The sequence below is a fragment of the Aethalodelphis obliquidens genome, unplaced genomic scaffold (assembly GCF_003676395.1).
Source record: "Aethalodelphis obliquidens isolate GAN/ISIS:26980383/991018 unplaced genomic scaffold, ASM367639v1 scaffold5, whole genome shotgun sequence".
Lineage (NCBI taxonomy): Eukaryota > Metazoa > Chordata > Mammalia > Artiodactyla > Delphinidae > Aethalodelphis > Aethalodelphis obliquidens.
The window spans coordinates 61437477-61460531 of NW_020837949.1; the positions used below are offsets into that span (position 1 = coordinate 61437477).

At 41.3% G+C, this 23055-nt stretch overlaps 1 protein-coding gene across 16 annotated transcripts in view; it reads right to left on the reverse strand.

Annotated features, from left to right (window-relative positions):
• ICA1 (islet cell autoantigen 1) overlaps positions 1-23055 on the reverse strand; it is a 145232-nt gene that overhangs the window by 93266 nt on the left and 28911 nt on the right. For all 16 annotated transcript variants that reach the window (XM_027102522.1, XM_027102529.1, XM_027102524.1 and 13 more), the window contains 2 exons: positions 20720-20843; positions 16606-16804 (listed from right to left, as the gene is read on the reverse strand). In XM_027102522.1, coding sequence (XP_026958323.1) covers positions 16606-16804; positions 20720-20843 — 323 coding nt within the window. The remainder of the gene's footprint in view (positions 1-16605; positions 16805-20719; positions 20844-23055) is intronic.

Genomic DNA, 23055 nt, shown 5'->3' on the forward strand with positions numbered 1-23055 from the left:
CAGACCAAATGAGGTTTTCAAGTCTGCAGCAAGATAACAAGTTTGAAATTCACTTTGCTAGGCAATAAAGCACTACACAGTTTTTCTCTCCCACTTTAGTAGGTGCACTTGATCATATTTTTCTTGTGGTTGGAAGGGAGAAAGCCTGCCCATCCTCTCTGGCTGGGCGGTCCATCAGGGAAGTGTGCAGTGACACAGGGGGCCCAACTTTGTTCCAGGGAGGGAAAGCACTGAGGGAAAAACTAAAGGTAGAATGTGGTCTGCCCCACCACCTGCTTGGGAATTTGCAAGACGGTTACCTCTCAAGCCTGTCTGTAATCTAAATAAGGTCAGCTGCATCAAAGTAAAGCAATGAATGCAGTTGACAATGGAGGGCTAAATTCAGCTCCCTAGTATCTCCCTGGGCTCTCAGGGTGTGGAAAAGAAGAAATCCAGAGGATCTCACATGCCCTGTGGAAGGAAAAGGAAGGTGGTTAAGGGAGCTGATTAGCGTTCTTTCCGGGGAGTGTTCTTGGCTCCAACGGGGGCCAAACTGGAGCCTAACGTAGTCTGAGTTGCCATTAGCGTGATTCATCAGGGGAAGGTGGCTAAGGCTCCTGGAACGTTGCCAGAGCAGAGGAAAGAGACCAGGCGTTAACCCAGCCACGGGCTTCAAGGACACCATCTCCCTTGGCCCCTCCAGGACACAGTCAGCCAATGCCCTCCAGGGCAGGATAAGGGGAGGGGGTGAACTTCTAAAAGAGCATCCCAAAAGGGACTATTTCAACCAGTGCTAACAGGAAGCAGAATTTTGAACGGACTCAACATTTAAACTGAAGCAAGAGAGGCTATTTAACCTCATTTAACTGACAAGTCCAGAAGTCCCCACCACACATGCTCAGAAAGAAGCTGCTTTGGGTCTAGAAAATAAGATGTATGGATACATGTGACAACCCCTTCCTGCCTGGCCTTGCCACATTCAGTGTGACAATGAGGAAGTTACTTAACCTCCTTAAACTTCAGAATCCTCATCCACGAAGAGGGGATCATAGTATCTACCCTCTAGAGAATTCTGGTGAGCATATTCATATAAAATACTTAGAATAGTAGCTGGCACAAGATAAACGTTTAATAATATATTTGCTAATTTTGTCATCATTTCTACCGATACATTCAACTTCAAAGTTTCTGTTGTCCTATTCAAGAGTGTCTGCACGTCTGTCAAGAAATGTCAAAGCACTCTGTTCCTGAAGTTCTTCATTTTTGATTTCACAGCCTCTAACGCATCCCCACAAGCACAGGATGTCATTCTGGGACAAACGAGAAATTCTGTTTTCACACCATCCGTGACTCTTTCTCAACATCTTGGTACTCACTGCAGGAAGTAACTCAAAGCCAGGACGTCATTGCTCATGAACCATGTTAGCTGTAACAAACCACAGAGGCAAACGACGGCAGTGTTGCAGGACCCGGTGCCGGACACTTCTCTGTCTCAGGCTGATCTAGTCCTAAGAGGACAGACCAGCTACAGGCAATAGTCAAGCCACGTGAGCGAGGAAGGATGCAGAGGGGGAGGATTTATTTGTGATGCTGCAGGCTTTTTTTTTTTTTTTTTTTTTTTTAACGTGCATATCGGGACACTAACAGTGCCAGATTGCTCCTGGAAAATTCCCTGTATTTAACGTGTGTAAATTAATTCTCGGAACTGTTTGCTACATGCTCGCAAAGCAGCATGATCCTGAGTAATCAACTCTAGATATTAACTAACCTGAGGCTCCGTCCCAGCTCTTTCAGTTTTCTGAGTCAACCAGAAGAGCATTAAGGAAAGTTTAGTTGAAACCGGAGAGAGATTTAATTAGCAAGGTTAATATTTTTTTCTTCTTAATTTTTATTTATTTATTTATGGCTGCGTTGGGTCTTTGTTGCTGTGTGCGGGCTTTCATTGTGGCGGCTTCTCTTGTCACAGACCACAGGCCCTAGGCACGTGGGCTTCGGTAGTTGTGGCCCACGGGCTCCAGAGCGCAGGCTCAGTAGTTGTGGCGCACGGGCCTAGGTGCTCCGTGGCATGTGGGATCTTCCCGGACCAGGGCCCGAACCCGTGTCCCCTGCATTGGCAGGCGGACTCTCAACCACTGCGCCACCAGGGAAGCCCAGCAAGGTTAATACTGATTGTAGATGAGCAAAGTAAGTGTATTTGAGTGTCTGTGATATACAAATCTCTAGGCTCTAGGGTTTAAGCAAACATTTATGATGAGTACCAAAAAGCACCATAATGCTTAGGATAGTAGAATTTGGGGGGTTTCATTTAAGTGACTTTTCCATATAATTCAACTTTATTTTTTAAAACAACTTTAAAAATAAGAAATCTTCATACATTCGACACCTGTCTTCAGGGATATCTTGTCTTGTTAAACAGAGCAAAATCACCTTTTTTGATGGGTCACTCATCATTGCAGCATCAGTTATTCCACAGTGGTGTGCTGGGAAAATATGTCTCAAGGTGTGATCCATGGACCCCAGGCAAGGAAATCACCTTGGAAGCTCATTAAAAATCAGACTCAGGACTTCCCTGGTGGCTCAGTGGTTAAGAGTCTGCCTGCCAATGTAGAGGACATGGGTTCGATCCCTGGTCCAGGAAGGTCCCACATGCTGCGGAGCAACAAAGCCCATGTGCCACAACCACTGAGCCTGAGCTCTAGAGCCCGCAAGCCACAACTACTGAGCCCGTGCACCACAACTACTGAAGCCTGTGCGCCTACAGCCTGTGCTCCACGACAAGAGAAGCCACCGCAATGAGAAGCCCGCACACCGCAAGGAAGATTATCCCCCGCTCACTGCAACTAGAGAAAGCCCGCGTGCAGCAACGAAGACCCAACGCAGCCAAAAAAAATCAGACTCTTGGGTCCCACTTCCAGCTTCCTGAATCAGAATCCCTAGGTGGGACCCAGGATTCTCCATGTCCAATTCACTTCTCAGAGGATTCTTATACACAACACAGGCCAGAGAGGCCCTAACTCAGGGTTAGTTGGGTACGTAGGAAAATGTCCTTTACTGAAAATGTGGCAGGAGGCCACCTATTTTTCTGTGCCTATTTGTTGTAGCGTCTCTGTTACTCTTCTCTTATGAGTACTAATTTTTCTGTAGTGTACTGGCTTTAAACCTACAAGCTGATACACGGGATCCTTGGCTGGCTGCTGGCCTTTGTGATGTCAGCTTTCCATCCTTGAGCCTTATACCACGTGTTCAGGCTTGGGGGCTCTAGAAAGTATACTGCTGTGGGATTCAGGCGCCTGGCCCCAAGGAACCCATGTGGAGACACCAGCCATTTTACTGAAAATTGCACTCACAGGATAAGACGAAACGGGAGAAACGCTAAAAGCCAAACACAGAACATGACTAGATGTTCAGAAGGCAGAAAGATTGATGGGCTGCCTTGGTGAGAAGTAAAAAAAAATCTGAACAACTCCTTAAGGGTACTGGTAAAAATGAGCCCTTGGGATCAGAGAAAATGAGAACAGAAGATGTGGAACGTGCTGGAAGAGGTAGCTGCTACTTTAATGTGAGGCTGGGTCTCTTCCACCACAGAAACATTTTCTCCCACAGCGACTAAGCACTACATAGGGATCCATTTATCGGATTTGGGAGGAACTCAAGGCAGAGGTGGTGGGAAGATCACTGACTGTGGAGTCAGAGGACTTGGGTCGAATACTGACTCACATATGTGGCTACGGGCAAGTCAGTCAGACCCATGGCGCCTCAGTGGTCTTAGCTGTGAAACAGGACAAAGAATCCATGCCCTCACTGAAGAGTTGTGTAGCTCCAATGAAGTAATGAATATGAAACAGCTTTGTAAACTGAAGACACCTTACAAATATTTAATCAGAAATATCCTGCACTGTATACATATTTAAGTTGCGGCTACATCTTATCTGTAAGACAGAATGCTAAGAAAAACCCTAGGCTGGGAAAAAATTCAAATATGTTAATTATCTTAACATAAATAAACCTATCATATTGTCCAATATGGAGCTTAAATATCTGCTGTGCTTTTGTATCATGAAAACGATAGCTTTAAACAAGAAATGAACAGTACTTTGACTTTTGCACAACTCATATTTAACATTCTCTTGAAATTGGTTGTTCTCATTTTCTTGATTGAAGAATAAGTGAAAAAGTCAATCAAGTCTTCATTTCATTTTCAAAACCCTCTTTCCTAACATCAATTTCTTAATGTCTACTTTACTTACATGATTTATTAGCTGAAATTGCAAAATGGTGGGGGAAATGGGAACATGCCAGGGAGAGAAGAGTGACAAGTAGGTCGATACAGTATACAAGAGGTTTGCCCAAACCTAAAATACACTACGGATGGGAAAGAGGGAGGCTAACTTAGGAAACCTAACCCTTGTCTGGCTTCACATCACTACTTTTAGTTGTTATCTTTTCATTATAAAGTGGAAGATGTGCAAACATTTTTTTAAGGCAAAGCTAGTTCTTTCAGCAGAGAATTAAAATTAAAAGCAGACGGAGGCCCGGATAATAAGTAGCAATAAATGCTTTTGCTGACATAGCTTCAATTTACAAATCACTGGCTTTTCCTGGCAGTGCTTGGGGAAGGAGGGTGAGGAAGTATCGCCTACACAGCCTGGATGAGGAAGATATGGAAAGCTTTAAAATTAAAGATGTGTTTCAACTTCTTATTCTAAAACACTTGATTTATGGTGACCATGATAAAATTCCAGTGAAACCTGAGTATGCTCTGCAGCCTCTGGAAACCCTGGGAGTGACTATGTCCTTACGCCTTCCCTGTTGTATCTGATTTTGACCTGTATACTTTGTGAGTGGGAGCCCAGTCCATAATGTGTGCACAAAAATATGTGTGGTTTAGAATCTGCATGTATTTCCATCTTTTTCTACACTTGAGCAGCAGAACACCCTTGTGAGAATATGAAAAATAAACTAGGAATAAATAAATAATAGGAAGCCAAAGGGATGTAGGTTGACTTATGGCAATTGATTTTACTTCTTAAGAAATTTTAATGACAAACATAAATACTCTTGGTTTAGTTTCTAAAACCTGGAAGACTACCAGTAAAAAGGAACTGATAAAATTGCTAGATTTAGAGAAGAGAGTGGAGAGGCGCTATAGGGAAAATTTTTCTCTGAGCCTGTTAAGTAGCATGAATGAGAATTAGAAGTGGATGACGAACACAGAACAAGTCATTGAAGGCAGCAGAAAACCCCCAAGGTAAGAGATCAAATATCAACCTATAGATGCTGCAACCCAACTCAAAGGCCCCAGCATGGGTGGAAAATGTGAAGACAATCCCCTCTGAAATAGCGGTCCTCTCCCCCTTTGATTCATCTTTGGGAAAGGATTTTCTCTAAATTCTCACTTGGTGCAAAACACAGAATTCATTCCTTCTAGGACGCAATTGAGGGGGGATGGAAAAAGTTATTTTTCTACTTCTTCACCTTTTCCCAGTCCCTTGAGGAGAAGCATAACTGCGTATTCCAGTTCTCTTAGAACAGTGAAGGCTTTTAAAGGAAACTTTCTCATCTTTCTTGATTTTGGTGGTTTTCCCTCGGGCGTTGTTTTTGATCCTTTTATTCCTTGGTGACTTGGCCACCTCACATGACTCTCCCTGCTGACGGCTTTCGAAAATGACTTCACCCTCCAACCTCCTCCATCTGGCTGCCTGTATGATATCACCTTTGGAACTCAGCTTCCCATCTTTGCCTCTAATGCCTGTCTTCTCTCTTCCCTTTATTATTATTAAAAACAAACCAAAAAAACCCTCCTCATTTTTGTCAAATTAGGAGAGTTTTCTGTCATTATCCCTTTCCTTCTACCAAATCTTATCTGTTCCCACTCTAATCTCATTTATTCTCATTATTTTTTATACATATTCTTTTAAGGATAACACATGCACATGGCACAAAATTTAAAAGGCACAAAAAGGAATATAGTAAAACTCCAACCTCATTCTCATTTCTGCTTAACTCCTCTCAACCCCTCTCTAATCTAGTCCCCTGCCCCAGAAAAAATTACTATTGCCAGGTTCTCCTGTATCTTTCTTTCCCTAATTTAAGACAAAAAAAAAAAAAAAAATGGAAAGGGAACAAGATTCTAAATGTAATATATTTTACTCCACTAACTTCTTTTCAGCTTTCTGTCTATTTGAGAAATTTCTTCATTTATTTCCCATGCATTCATCTATGGGCTTTCCATATGGTTCTTCCTCCCTAGATGTGGGTATTTTTCAAGTCTCTGCCTGGACCTCTCAGAACATGAACTAATACCCATGAACTATTTTTGCTCATAAGAATGCAGAGTCCCATCTCTACAGGCCCAGGGGAAAAAAAAAAAAAAGATTTAAAAGAACAAAGCAGAAAAAAAAAAACAAAACCCATCCCTCAATTTGTTTATATAATTAATCTATCTTGAGTAGTATCCCTTATTCCAATGTCAGCCGTCACCAGAAGAACCACAGTAAGGAATCAGCATCTAAATGACAATGGTTGTCTCAGAATCACAGCTGGGGAGTGAATTTAAATAGATGGATGGACAGATAGATGGGTAGTTGGATAGAAAGAGCCAATCAACTGTGAAGTGTTACCAAGCCCTAAAATCATATTTCATTTGATGAGAACAACAGAAGCCTGATTAATGCATGTGGGAATTTCATTTCAAAGTTATACCAATGGCCTTTCAAGGGCTCGCTTCTTCTTAGGGCTCCCTGAGTCCATGTAAAATTGGCCAGTGTAAGATTTTAGGGCTCCTAAATATGAGTTTCATTTATCTTGTGTAATGATTAAGTGTGGGATAATTGTTGAATAGGAAACAGAATTTTTTCACTTGGGATAATACTCTTATACCCGGAACTGTCCTGAAAAGTTTTATGCTTGAAGGGTAAGCACATACACTTTGATGCTTTCTGTTTAAGGTTTTACTTTTACTAAAAACTCATTAAAGGAGGCAAAGGGAAGCCTTCTGAGAGGAGTGAGCTGAATCGTGCACGCTTTAGTGAGCAGAGCTACTATGCCCAGGTCATATACTGGGTCACATGAGGGCCTCCCCGGCTAATTTCCCTCCGAGATTAAAATTACATCTGTTCCCTAGAAATCAAGGAATCATCAAATACCTTTTTTTTTTCTTTTAAAATCTCAGAACTGTGAATGGAAAATACCAGTTTTCTACTGACTCATTCTTTTGATTGTTCAAACACTGAGGTGTGGATGGACTTGGACTTGAGATGAAGGAGATTCTGAGTTTTACTGACAGACAGGAAAACCTGTGAAACCACTGACAGTCTATGACTCCATTATGGGGCCAATACTGCTCGGATAAATCTTGTCAGGAATGCTTTATTAGGGGTTCACAAAAATAATTCAATCGTTTAAAAAGTGGTATTCAAATTCTTTCAATATACCTTGATGACAAACTAACACAGAACCCAGGTGTTTTTGTAAAGCGATTGTGATTCAGAGCTTTCTTTCTGAAATATGAACCCTCCATAGCCAATTTATAAATCCAGTTAGATGTACAAGTGACAGTTTAGACAACCATCAAATCATTATTTTTTTCTGTCACTGAAAAGTCTGGTTGGAAAGAAGAATGTATTTGAAGAAAATTCCTCTTAACTCTAATAAAAGTAACTTACAGTGCTATAAAGCTATTGGCATTCAGGCAATAGTAGATACATTGCTCCTGTTTGAAATTAAATAAAATCCACATTCTATTTTGTGTGTCTAAGTAAACCACCATTTTGTAAAATAAGAATAATAGCATAGTGGAATAGATCCCTAAAGCATAAACATTTAAAAAGAGGGTGTTAAATTAACCCACCAGGGTGCAACTGTCTTCTTTTATACTAAATTCTTGAAGATGGTAAAAATTGCAACCAAGTTACCATGAGGGAATAAGAGGACTAGCTGGGAAAGATGGTATTTGAGCTGTTAACCAAAAGGAACAGGGTAATCTAGAGGGATATACTGACATGACAGACTTGGAGACAAACTATAGAGACAGTAAGTAGTATATCATACTACTTGAATACAGTAATTTTCCATTAAACCATAATCTAAAATGACATCTTCTCCAGGAGCTACCAAAAGGAGACAGAGGCAGATGGAATAGTCTGTGGTTTCAAGAAGGGGGGAGGGTGTCATGGGCACCAGCCACCCCCCGAACCTGAAGCCAAAAACACAATGTGATGAAACATGGAAATAATCAATTCATCCGAGAGATTCTAGCTGCTGAGGCACTGAGAAAGCCATGGTTATAAGATTTCGGTCTGGAACCTGATGGTTCTACTCAGTAAAATCTGTATGTTTTGTATATTATCATGCATGAAATTCTACAGACCAGGCTTGCATATGCCATCCAAGACATGTAAGTCTTAGGAAGAAAAGCCAGACAATCTTGCAAAAGGAAAACTATCTTTGGACTGGATCAGTTCACACTTTGATAATGAACTTTTGCCCAGAGTCCATTCTGAAACTTGAAAGTTAAGCAAGCTTTTCCTTCAAACAGTTAGAGAAATGCCATATGCAAAGATTTTATACTTCTCTCAAGACAGAGGGAAAAAAATCTACTTTAAGCTGACATGTTAGCTTTTACGGTATTACATACGTTTATTTTTTTAACAGTCCAAATATTTACCATTCTTATAGAAATTAGACAATATGAATTATGAATTATTTTTTTAAATAAATGTATTATTATTATTATTTTGGCTGCACTGGGTCTTCATTGCTGCGCGAGGGCTTTCTCTAGTTGCAGTGAATGGGGGTTACTCTTCATTGTGGTGCGCAGGCCTCTCATTGTGGTGGCTTCTCTTGTTGTGGAGAACAGGTTCTAGGTGCACAGGCTTCAGTAGTTGTGGCACGGGGGCTCAGTAGTTGTGGCTCACGGGCTTAGTTGCTCCGCGGCATATGGGATCTTCCCAGACCAGGGATCGAACCCATGTCCCCTGCATTGGCAGGAGGATTCTTAACCACTGCGCCACCAAGGAAGTCCCTGAATTATGAATTAGGATGTGCAGACAGTATCTTCCAAGATGATAACATCAAAATCAAATGACTCCTTGCTTGCATAGCCTGAGTCTCAATTTTATTCAATGGCAGGATTAAATAAAACACTAAAGAGAGATTATAACACTAAAAAGAAACTATATTTGTTTATTATGTATTTGGAATTAAAAGCAGGGTCTTGAAGAGTTATTTGCACACCAATGTTCGTAGCAGCCTTATTTACAATAGCCAAGGGATGGAAGCAACCCAAATGTGTCCATTGATAGATAAACAGATAAATAAAATGTGGTGTATACATACAATAGATTATTCAACCTTAAGGAAGGAAACACTGCCACATGCTACGACATGGATGAACCTTGAGGACATGATGCTAAGTGAAATAAGCCAGTCATAAAAAGAAATACTGCATGATTCCACTTATATGAGGTAATCTAAAGTAGTCAAATTCCTAAAAACAGAAAGTAGAATGATAGTTACCAGTGGCCGGGGGAGGGGAAAATGGAGGGTGGTTGTTTAATGGGTATAGAGTTTCAGGTTTTCAAGATGAAAAAGTTCTGGAGATCTGTGTACAACAATATGAATATACTTAACACTACTGAACTGGACACTTAAAAATGGTTAAGATGGTTCATTTTATGATAAAAACCCATCTTCAACATGTACTGGAGGTGCTTATAAATTAGAGGACAGCAAACACTTTTCTGTAAAGGGGCAGCACATAAATATTTTGGCTTTGCAGACCACAGTCTCTGTCCTTAACTACTCGACTCTGCCATGGAATGGTGAAAGCCACAGAAAACAAGTAAATGAATGGGCATGGTTGTGTTAACGCTAAAAACCTTACAAAATTAGGCAGCTGGCCCGTGGGCCACAGGTTTCTGACCCTCGCGAAAGTATGAATATCTAAATAAGAGACAAATATTAACACTTTGTAAACGCCAAGCGCTCCTCTACCCAAGAATTAGGAGTGAAACATTCTTGTTTTCCGGAGTCCAAGATTAGAGCAACAGCAAAAGGCCCAAGCAAATGCAACAAGACCATAACTTGCTTGTAGTAGGAAAACACTACACAAAAGGACACGTTAGGGCTTCCCTGGTGGCGCAGTGGTTGAGAGTCCGCCTGCCGATGCAGGGGACACGGGTTCGTGCCCCGGTCCGGGAAGATCCCACATGCTGCCGAGCAGCTGGGCCCGTGAGTCATGGCCGCTGAGCCTGCGCGTCCGGAGCCTGTGCTCCGCAACGGGAGAGGCCACAACAGTGAGAGGCCCGTGTACCGCAAAAAAAAAAAAAAAAAAAAAAAAAAAGGACACGTTAGCCCTGCTCAAGTGTATATACTTCTTTACTGATGAGCTTAATGATTTTAGAGCTTAACGATTTAGAGGAAAACTACAAATATTACAGCTGGAAGAGAGCTTGGTGATCATCTAGTACCTACCCTCTCCTTGAGTGGAGGAGAAACTGCAACCGGCTTATTACCCCAATCGGAGCTGTCACAGCTGGTGTAGGCAGGGCTGGGAACAGAGCACACCGCCACCCCACTCTGAGGTCATGCTTCTTCCTCCTCTCTATTTCCAGTCACTAGCAGAAGCCAGCCAGCCATCAGCTCTGCAGGAATTAGCTGTTTCATGCATGCTTTTCCACATGGTCTTGGCTTAACCCTGAAACGAATTTTTGCTCTTCACCAAGTTCAGTGGAGAAAATCAATAAAGACATACAAGGCCGCAAAGGCCTCATCTCATAAAATTCAGAAATGAAAGCGAGGGCATAATGATCTGTTCCCTTCCCCATCGTGCCATGTGAAAATAGCATGTTTTTCTTTTGGCATTTAGGTAGTATAAAGAAACAGCAACGCAAGGGTGGAGGCTAGCAGCTAGATTCAATCTTCTTGGGGACCACAAAAAACAGGCACCCTAGTTAAACAACCAAAACAAATAACAAGCACACATCAAATACCAACAAATGAAGATGGAGGGCTGTGAAACAGTACGCTAGTGTGTGTTAGTTTTACAAAAGGAACTTTCACCTCATCAAAGGACTCAAGCCAGTGCAGAGAATTTTAGAACCAGAAAAGACAGAGAGATAAGGGGTCAAATCCTCCCTCCGCTTTTATGTATGAATTGGGCAAAGCCCTGGGAGTCAAGGTACTGCCTTCACAGATACTTACTGCTGGTCTACTGTATGGACCAAATCCTGACATTTTCCACACTCGCTCAACACAACTTGCTGGGTGGAGCCCCGCCCCGCCCTTGGCCCTGAACAGAGGCAGAACACTGGGTTAAGCCTGAAAGCTGGATGGCTCAGGCAAAAAGGAAAGGCCTTTATTGCAGTACAGGGAGATGGCTGAGCAGTGACACGCCTGCGTTACTTGGCATCTCCAGATCCCATGGGACCTGCCCTCAATTGCTAAAAGAGCCCGACCTCTGACAAAGACCAATGATTTCAGCAGTAATTAATGATACTGTCAAATTAATTAACCCAAGTCTTTGTCCACAGGAAAAAAAAACTCTCTGATGTCAATACTGCTGTTTACTAGTCCTTGATCAAGCTCCACAGACCCAAACCTTCAGTGGGGACACAGGGACACCACTGACAGATGACTCTAATATGTCCGCACCTATTAAGCCACCACCATTTGTTAACAAACCTTCTCACGGTAACATACCCTTCGATAATATGTCTAGCGAATTCACAGCTCTCCAAAATCTAGCATTCTTTTAAATAGATACAAGCCTGAGAACACCAGTGGATCTTTCACATTCCCTACAATACCTTTTTGATACCCTTTTGAATTATGGTGATGAAACACAAGACAAATGCTGTAGGATTTCATTAAGCCACTTAATAAATGGCCCTCATTAAAACGCCAGTTCCCTTGTCCTTGTCTATAAGGACTCCAACTAATCCAAATGCCCACATATACATTTCCATATTATCACTTTAGAGGATTCAGAAATATTTTCTTACACCTAGCACAGCTTTTGTTCCATTTAGAATAATTACCCTCTATCCCATTTCTGACTTTCAAGAAAAACAAGACACTTAACTGACCCCAGGAGGACCCTCTCAAGGGCATCAGGCTGCAAAAGCCCGTCTGTGAGCTCACAACTTAAGCTGATGTAATCTGCTACAAGAAGCTGACTTCTATTTTTAAGTTATACCCTTTTACTCTGCCTTCAAAGGGCACATATATCACACGTTGTAACTGCTCATAAAATACTTTGTGGCCTCCTCTCCCATCCATTTCCCTCCTGGGGTGCATCACACTGTCAGGAGCGTTTCCAATGGCAACAGCAGCCCAGCCCTGCCCATTTAAATGCATCCACCATTTCCCATTATTTGGTCTTCAGGAGAAGAGCTACACACGGCCCCACTCTCCAGGTGTCTTGTTTACCATGGTAATTTTGACAAGGAACAGATGACTAGCAGGGTCCTTCTTGAGGGCTGAGATCAAGCTTTCCCACCTCTTTGCATTTCCATCCCCAAAGATAGGCACTTAATAAATGCTTAGATTCCATATATATGGAATCTAAGAAAAAAAAATGTCATGAAGAACCTAGGGGTAAGATGGGAATAAAGACACAGACCTACTAGAGCATGGACTTGAGGATATGGGGAGGGGGAAGGGTAAGCTGTGACAAAGTTTCTACCAAACGTAAAATAGCTAGCTAGTGGGAAGCAGCCGCATAGCACAGGGAGATCAGCTCGGTGCTTTGTGACCACCTAGAGGGGTGGGAGGGAGGGAGACGCAAGAGGGAAGAGATATGGGAACATATGTATATATATAACTGATTCACTTTGTTATAAAGCAGAAACTAACACACCACTGTAAAGCAATTATACTCCAATAAAGATGTTTAAAAAATAAAAAAGAAAAGAAATGCTTACTAATCTTGCCACCGAGAGCTCTGTCATCGGGCCCATGTGCTCAAAGGGTGCCAGAATGAAACCAGATCATTTGCTTTGTTTAATTTTAAGTTTTTCATTCATCATTTCGGTCATGCTCACTGCGTGTTATTTAAAAAGTTGCTTAGCATCTTGAAAACACTAGGAAAAATGCCTTGGTTGTAAGTGAAAGTACATTTGATCTTGCTCTTCATTTATTTATACTTATTCTGCTCATTTCTAAAAACGAATGAAGAGCTCTGTAATTAACGTGGTGCTGTTACTGAGTCTGGCGGAGGTCAGAACAGGACATTTATTTCTCTCTGGTCCACTTCCCTCTTCATTCCCTGGGTATCCCTGTCTCATCTGTGGCTCGCCCAGCCTCAAGGCTTGGGCCCTTCCAATCCCTTCTCCCCACTGAAATCTGAGCGAGCTTGTGAGAACACAGATTGGATCATTCCCTTCCCCTTCTCAACACCCTTCATTCCCCTCGGCCCTCAGGGAGATGTCCCTTCAGCTGTGGTCTGCTTATCTGCCCCCCACCCCCTTTGCCTTTCACACTCTGGTTGCAGGGATCTAAAAGGAGCTAATCTCATCCTGTTTGCCTTCACCTAAAGGCCTTTGTCCACGTTGCTTCCTCAGACTGGCACTCTGCTCTGCTGTTCCTAGTCCCTACGCCCTGCTCCTTCCCTCGCATCCTTCAGGGCTAGTTTAGATGCCACTTCCTCCAGGAAGCCCGCCCTGGGTGTTCCTGTGGTACCATGTGCTACCTGAGACAACGGTTCACCTTACCACACCCTGTTTACTTGCTCTGTCTCCAAGTGACTGCCCGGAACAGCAGGGCAGCCTCTGTGTCTGCTCACTCACTACTATATCCCGCTGCAGGTGGCCTGGCACAAGGTGGGCTTCAATATCATTTGCTGGATGAATGAATAAATGAATAAGTGCACACTAAAGGTTGCAACCAGCCTGGGGCGGGGTGTCACACTTGCCAAGTATGAATTAGAATGTTGTTTCCTCAGAAAGTATGAACCCAAAGAACAGAATTTAGTTCAGGATTCATCAGTTAGAATGTGAGGAAGGCAGCTGGCTCTGAGGAGACTAAATTCCCCCTCCCACGGTGACTCCAAAGGAGCTGGACCACTCTCCCAGAGGACTCAGAAAACACATTTCAGTAACACTTTCCTGAGAGATAAATGGAGACTCTGTTTAAAATGGAATCCCACTGGGACAAAACACTAAAGCTGACTCAAAGTTAAGATTCATGCTATGAACTCCATGCAAATAGCAACCTCCACAATTTAAATTCATTCCAAAGAGGGCAGCAAGCCACAAACTAATAATGCTACTTCTTACCTGCAAAACCGTATATATCAATTTCCCAAACATTGCAAGGTCAGTTGCATGTGGTGGGAAAGCTCTACAGGTGTGAGAAGGCATGAATCTGGCACTCAAATGCCATGGCTCGCTTCTGGCCATCTGATATGGGTGCTAACTTGGACCAGGTGCTGGGCTTGCCCTGGGATTGTGGCAGTAAAGAGAACTAACCGTGTCCCTGTCCTTGTGGAGAGTCTAGTCTAATCAAATATACACTTGAATACAGACTTCTTTTAAAAAATTATTTCTCTAAATTCTAAGTACACCATGTTCAGCTATTAAATTAAATCCAGCACACATGGGATTGTGGAGTAAGGCATTGCTTCAGCTACTTCTGCATGGCAAAGGATTTTTTTTATTTTTAAAAAACCCATATTTTCCAAAATCGACAGATTGATGACACTACAGAGTGGGTAATGTTTCAACATTCAAACCGAACGACAAAGGGCTTGGTTTATTTCATCCTTACACAGCTAGTAACCACCCTTCAAAACAAAACCAAATAAACACAATTTCACGTGAAATTCTCCTGCCTTCCAAAATAATTTTATGTTTACTTTATTACCTAGCACATAGAAAGTGCACACTAAATGTTTGTTGAATGAATAAATCACAGGAGAGTTGTTACTATGAAAATGCTTTCGTCGATTTTAGGTATGTTCTTTAATTCCCTTCCTTTCCTCTCTTAAAGAAAAAATTATGCATATTTTCTAGGATTCTGACTTTCATTTCCCTGTCTGATCTTGTGCTAGTTACTTAGGTATCGTTTTCCTCCTCTGTAAAATAAAATCTGTGTCTTGGTTATTGTGAGGCTTAAATGAGGTAACAGATAGAGAGTGACTGGCATCACACCCTGCAGATAATGTTGGGTTTTTTGTTTCCTTTTTCCTTTTTTAACCTTTCCACTCCATCCTCCTCCAACCCCCAAATAAAGTGTCAAAGACAAACCAAATTACCAGCCTGATTAAAAAGTCAGGAAATTTCAAATGTAGCCTGGGCTTGCCAACATCTAGCGATCAACCTTTGAAAAGTTTTATTTACTATTTTGGGGCCTAAGGTTTTCTCTTTTATAGAATGGGTGAGTTTCACTAGCTCATCTTTAAGGAACTTCTCAGTTCCGATTTTCCATGAGCTCAGAAACCTGCCTTACTAAGGAATTGGATATTGCTAACACACTAATGCCATCTATGATCAGAAAGAAAATGGACTCTGAGTCCCTTCATAGAGATGGATTCTAAATTACAAACCAAAGTAAAACTTTCCTTTTAAAAGAATTTGTGTCAATCTAATACCTGGGTCAACAATTGGTGACCCTATTATTAAGCAACAGAAGGTCCCTCTTTTCCCCCTCTCCACACATTCCCCCCAACCTCCCACATCCCACACATCTAACCTCCTGCACACCAGCAGGGTTTCCCATTCACAGCTCTGCAATGTGAAATCTAGGTATTTTAAGCAATACCGCAATTACAAATGGATCATTTGAAATGAGTTAGACAATTGACACAATATTATGTCAAACCTAACATTTGCTTGATTTTTTGGTCTTTCATACCCTGAAATATATCCAAGTCGACCAAACAAAGACCTACCAAGGTTATACACACACACACACACACACACACACACACACACACAGACACACAAAAATCTCGCTGCATTTTCATAAATATTCAGTGTATGACTGCCACCTAGTGGTGCAATGTATCCTCGCAGGACCAAATCTCCAAACAGCTAAATGAACACGGACACTTAAACACACAATGAAACATTGTTCCTCTGCTGCTCACCAGTCATTTCAGGGAAATTTAAGAGCATATCCATCTCCTCAGCTATCTATTTTGCCCATACAAATAGCTGAAGGGTCTGCTGCAGATGGAGTCAATGCCACATTATTTAATCCTACAACTAAACGCAACAAAGGCGCATTATTACTCTATTAATTTTAATATTCATTAGCAATTAAAAAGGATTTCCCCAATAGTCTGTTCTTACCTTCCGGTTTCATTTGGTCTAATCTTGATTTTTAGTTATGCATGAAGAAGCATCTACAAGTGACAGCCTTACAAAAAGTGCACATTACATGAAAATCTGACTTTAATTAAAACCAGTTACTAAATCCCAGCAATTTCCAGCTGTCTCTTCTATCTTATCCTTAGAGAATTATAGATCACATTAATTGGTATTCTGTCACGTAAAGAGACACCAGCAATGATTAATTGCATCCTTGGTGCTTTTGATTTACATCTTCTTTACTAGAGGGATTCAAATCACATCTCATTACCTTCCAGCAGGTACCCCTTTTGTTAACCCTCATGAAATCTCCTACCTTCCTGAACTTCTCCATTTGCTTGTAGAGGTCTGGATCAAGCTCCTGGGACACATCCTTCATCCATAATAACGCCCCTCTGTATTCAGTCCGGCACTGCTCCATGCGGTTCACAGTCAGCCAAGTGTCCGAGATGGCCCGATGCCGGAACGTCTCCACTTCTTGGTGAAAGCGACACAAAGGATTTCGCAAGGCCAACCTAGACAAGAGGGTAAAGCCACAATAGTGAAACTAAGAGGGCCAGCAATTTGAATCCTTGAGAGCTTACCAGTCTTAAACTCATGAGCCTAGAATAGCGCCTGAAACATGGCCGAGGCTGCAGAAATACTTGCTGAACTATAACTGAAAAGTATGTGAACTGATGAGTCAATCAGAGATGATTATCCATGTGCTGATCCCTTAGATTACTGTTACTTAACTATCACTGGGGAGTCTCTCCATCAGTATTGTTGGGGGTGGCCTCATGACCGGGCAGAGTACTTCTTTAAAGCTGGAACCAATCTTGTGTTAACGGAGGAAGGTCAAGGCATGACTATTTCCCATTTCTTGGCCACTCCCTGCCCTCTGCCTCCCTGAAGCCTGGCTCTTTGGGAAGGCATGGATGTGTGCAGGATGAGGTCTCCCTGTCTAGGCCATTCTGGATCACTCTCCAAAGGCCAGGGCATCTGCTGCTTGCTTCAATAGTCACAGAGAATGAAGTACGAACAGAAGCATCTTTAAATGGTCTAGGAAGTGGGAGAAGTACATTTACTGAGGGTCTACTGTGTTAGGCACTTTCAGATAGGTTATGTGATTTGATTCTTATTTAAAAACAAAAAACAAACTTAAGGATACTACACCAGAAATGAATGCATATTATACAACGAAGTGGGTATAAAATAATTATAATACTGGTCATAACATAGCATTATTTATTCAGCAAAAATTGTTTGATGCATATCAAACTTTGGATAAAATATTTATTTGGGAGGGGAAGGAGGATAGCGCTTCTTTCATCTTCCTCCCTCAAATGAGTAATGTCAGATGAATTATACTCTTAAAATACAGCAGTCTCCATGAAGCTGTGGGGCATAGGTTCAAAAAATAAAAGATTAGTATTTACATCTCAATTTAAGTGCAAACTTGTTAAGGTGAAGGGAAAAGTGGTGTCAGTGAGCTGAAGTCAGCTCTTGGCAGTTCCATCAATGTCTGAAGACATATGCAGAGCACTCTAAGGTTATAGATGGGGCAATAAACTGTTTAAAAGAAAAAAATTCCTTTTACTATTTTCTCTGGTTTTCCTCTTATCTGTAAAGCATCATTGTTAAATATTCAGCACTTCTCTAAAAATAGCTTGCTCACATCATCCTACCTAGATGTTGCAGGCTGTTTTCAAAAACATATTGTTGTGCCATAAAGTAAGCTTGTGTTTTATCACCATTGGATTAAATTTAATACTCACTTTTCATCAAACTGAATGGGCTGTTGTAGCAATGACTACCAAATAAGTCAGTAAAACAAATGCTGGTATGAAGGTTTATAAAATTGGAGACTTCTATTTAAAGAAAGAGTCCTCAGCTGTTCCTCTAAGAATCCTGTTCATTTCTGGTCTCCTTTATCTCTTCCTTTAGAGTTTGCCAATTTTCCTAAACTGGCTGAAACAGAGTCTTGTGAATAAAATATTCTTGATTTCTTTGACTGTTATAAAGTTAGAAACCTTTGAAGATATAATGACATGATGATAGGTGTTCAGATCTTGAAGAAAAGAAAGAGGCATATAAAGTCACCTCATGTTTTTCTGTAACTTGTTTCATATAAAATCAGAAAGGTGAAAACCCATTCACTTGTGGTATAAGAGACTGAGTCTAGACCAAGAAAAAATCCAATAACTGGAAACATCAAACTTCAGTGAAAGACTGGCCCACGTTTCCATTCACTAAAATCTACCCAATGGGAATAATTAATAAAGCACCTAAAGGTCTAATCCAAAGACGTTTTATTCTTTAGTAGGAAAAGGTAGAAGTGGACACTAGCGGACAAAGGGCTTGGGTTAAACGTATCATGGCATGCCCAGATAATGGAATAATATGCTATGGACGTTTTTAAAAAGGTATACATGGACATAAAAAAAGTTAGGATTATTTGAACAAAAAATCAATTTGCTAAATAATCAGTATGCAATACTATTCAAAAATTGTATGGTAAGCTGCTGTTTATATTAAAAATATATTCTGGAAAACCCCAAATTATGTCCATTCGAGGTTTGAGAATTCAACTTTATGGGAGTTTTATGTAATCTTCCTACTTTCCTCATGTGCAGAGAAGTAGTTTGGATTTCATGTGCCTCGTGAGCAGTTGAGTACCATGGAATCAGAGTCATCTTGCAGGAGGCCACCTTCCAAATTGCAAGCTGTCCAAGCTACATTAATTTATGGATACAGGGCAGTTTGCTGGTTTACAGTATCATTTACATTGTTTTGGTTGATTTCTTTTACTGTTTTTGTCTGTATCCAAAGGTTAGACTATATAAACTTAAGGTACCATATGTTTTGTGAGATAACTTTGTACAAAACTATGAAAGTGTATAACTGGATAGCAACATTATAAAATAATTATATGATCACTAGCAGTAACTCTTGTGGTGATTGTGTCCAAGGATTTGGCTTGTTTCCCATAAATGGATGGTAATCTTGGCATGAAGATATGTATAAGAATTTTTCCCACTGAAATTAGTGATAATTATATGTATAATTTAAGAAATATATAATGCTTATATATTTATAAATAAATATATAAGAATTTATTAAAGATTTTTCAAGAATCAATGATCCTTGTAAGACTGGGCAAGCATATATGCATTGAAAGTATCTATCAAGGGGTTAAAAGCAAGTGAATCTCTATTAGCAAAATTTGGGTTGTTTTTAATTTTCTCCTTTTGGTCTGTTCCTGTTCTAAAATTTTTCTAGAATGAGTATGTATTATTTTTGCAAGGAAAACAGTTATAAATAAGATTAAAAGGTGCAATTAAAGATTATAAACCAACGCTTCTCTTGGAAAACTGGGGTAGAGAACTATTGGAAATTGTTGCATTCAACTATGAAAGTTGGGGTCCAAATGTCATTAGAGTGAACCAGAATGCTCAGGAGGGGGAACCACTGAAAAATGCACATGTTTGGTTCTCTTTCTTTCCACCCCACCTTTCTTGGATCTTCATAGGAACACATGTATAACAGGTGGTGGCCTGCTTTTGGCCCACTGGGAGAGAAAGCGGTGAGGAAAAATTAACAGCAGAAGAAAATGTTGGACAGTTTGGGTGAGTGAAATTTTTGTGGCCCGAATATTTTTGGAGACTACCTACAAGCCTTACTTAGGTATAAAGTCTGCCTAATATTAGTGACTGACATTTGGGGGGGCTTGTTAGTTACTGGGGAAGGAGGAGGAGAGAAGGAATGTCACCTTCTCAGATACAAAGTGTGACTCTGTGCAGTGGCTCCTGTTTATTCTACATGGACCTTGAACGTAAGTTATGGTAGTGTTAAAAAAGAAATCACTGATCTATTACAATTTTCTCTGCACCAGAGCTTCTCAAACTTGAGTGTGCATGGAAAACAACTGGGGACCCATTAAAATGCAGATTTGGATTCAGTAATTCTGGGGTGGGGCCTGGATTCTGCATCGCTAACAAACTCTCAGGTGAGGCTTTTGATGCTGCTGATCAAGGGTCTGAGCAGAACCGCGGAGGGCATCTTGAACAGCACCCCTCTCAAGTTAACTGCCCCCAGAGGGCACTCGGGGAGCCCTTCTGCCTGGTCTCATTAGGCTCTTGCTTTAGTCAGCTGCTGGAAGGGGACTGGATGGATTGCTATGAGGAACACTGAAGGTCAAATAGAAGCCTAGGATAGCACTCACAGTGACTGGGGTATAACTATAGACCAGAAGAAATAGGAAAACATTTTTTAAAAGTTAATAGGGAAGGAAAAAGACTATACATGTTATCTGAATCAGAGTTAAGTACGAACAGACGAACAACCGTGAACAGAGGAGCTCCCAGTAGGAGGTTCCCTTCATGAATGAGTGGGTCCCAGGTTCTCAGGAGACCTCCCCCAACAACAGAGCCCCAGCGCAGGCCACACACCTTTGCTGGGAAGAAAAGCAGAGGGCCTTTCCTGTCGCTTGCATCATTTTTCCTGCTCTGGTTTTATCCTGGAAGCCTTGGGATCGGAGAAATTTTCCCAGTTCGTTTTCTTCTTGAGACAAGACTGATGGAGAAAAGACCAAAAGGAGTCATGCACAATGAACATTTTTATGACAGAGAGGAGAGAGACAAATCACAAGGTCCTCTCTCTTCTAGAGGCAAAAACGAGACGAAATTAAATCCAAGTGGAAGGCTACAAGGTAAGCCTCCACCGCATTTAACTTTCATGCTGTTCTTCCATTTACGAAACGAGAGATCAAATTCACTTGAGTGCATCTGTCAGTGCGTTTGGTGCTCTGTAATCAGAACCAGAAAATGACCTCTGTACTGAAAAGCGAGCTGATAATGTGCTGCTTCGAGCTGAAATAAAAGAGTTGGGTCTGTCAAGTATGACTGTGGGAATCTTTTGTGGCTGCCTATAATGTAGGGCCAGTTTCCCCCTATTATTCCCTCTTCCTGACTTCTTGATCCCTGCTTTCTGAGTTACATTCCACTTGATTGTAAAGCAATTCAAATACCTTATCCATGGCATAGGTCTTGGCTGGAGCAGGGGGTGGAGGTTGAGGGTATGTAGGTAATCAAGTTGGTGACTTGGTGCATTTTTAAAATGCAGGGCTGGAACCCAATCTGAATTGCTAATGCCTAATCTTGACCTTACTCTTTGTTCTTATTTTATAAAATTGAGGTATAACTGACATACAACATTGCATTAGTTTCAGGCGTACAACATAATGATTCAATATTTGCATATATTTGGCCTTATTTTTTAAAGACAACCTCAGAGGGTGCTATTGGTGAGAAAGTGACTGGTACAAGCTCTCTACAGACTGATCTGGCAGTAAATATTAAAAAGTCAGAATTGTACACATCTTTTGACGTTGTACTTCTGTTAGGAGTAAACTACGTCCCGAGGAAGTAGTAAAATGGGCACAAAGATGTATATACAGATATAATCATAGCCTAGCTATTTATAGTAGCAAAACATTCTCTTTCCCTACCTTGGGGACTGATTTGATCAATGCAGTGCATCCACACAATGGATGCATGGGCTGCTAGGCAGCTACTGGTCCGAATACACATTCACCAACAGCTGAGCCACAGGCAGAGACACGGAGCTTCCCAGAATGGTTTTTCTCTGAACACAGACTTTGCTAGGGACACACTTTGAACACTACTCTTATTTCACATTTCTGTACTGACGCATTTACCAATCATTTGTCTCTAAAAATGCTTTCTAAACGCTACCAGGATTCTTGTCTGCTTTCATGAACAATCCAGACTTCTTTCAGAATGCATCCCATTCCTGACACTATCCCCCCAACAACAGCTGTAAAACATTAGCCAGGAACCAAGAATCCAAAAGTGAAGGTTAAAGCTACGACTGCTTCCTTATTAATTTGTGACTAGCTTACACTCAACATTCCACGGAGAAGAGGCTTTAGAATCCATTCTTCCTGATGGTCAGTGACTACCCTCCTTCCTCTTCTGTTTCTCAAAATCAGGTTCATTGGTTAAAGCCTAGCTACTTCCTCTGTGAAGCAGGTGATCCCTCTTTCTCTGTGACAGCAGCGCCCTCTCGGCACCTGGTACTGGGGTGTCCGTGGGTGGGCAACGTGTCTATCTTTCCCGTGAGAACCTAAGCTTTCTCAGGACAGGGACCTCATCCAAACTATGGATTCCCAAGACTGAGCATAGAGTCTTATTCAGGGCACTAATTAAATGCTTGTGAAATTGAACTAACTATAACTTTTGCCTTGTTATCGCTGTATACTTCACTCTAAATATTTATCTGATACTTATGTCCTGGTTCTAGGTAATTTTTTTAAATTCCTATAATTATATGAAGCTTTGTTGTTTTTTAATACCTTCCATTCTTCCTCCTCTCCACTTACTAATATGGGACTCAACTGCACAATAAGGAAAAATTTCACACTTTTGTTTGTAACAGTATGAGGCTACTGTCACCTTTTTTACCTTGAAACCTCAAGTCGCGTACAAATGAACACATGAACTTAAGGCTAGGAAGAAACCAATTCATGGTACCTGAATGACTACAAGGGTGGTGAAATGTACTCTTTCCTAAATAAACCTAAGTAGACTGAAGTACTTGAGAATCCATTTTTGGTTATTTTACACACTTGAGGATTAAACTTGGACTGGAAAGACAGGCTTCATTTTAAGAGCTGGAATCTGGTAATGGGCAGCGCTGCTCAGAGGGTGGTGGAAAAAGTTTGAGTGGCATCAGGCTACAGGTTGGATGACTTAGTGATGACTGT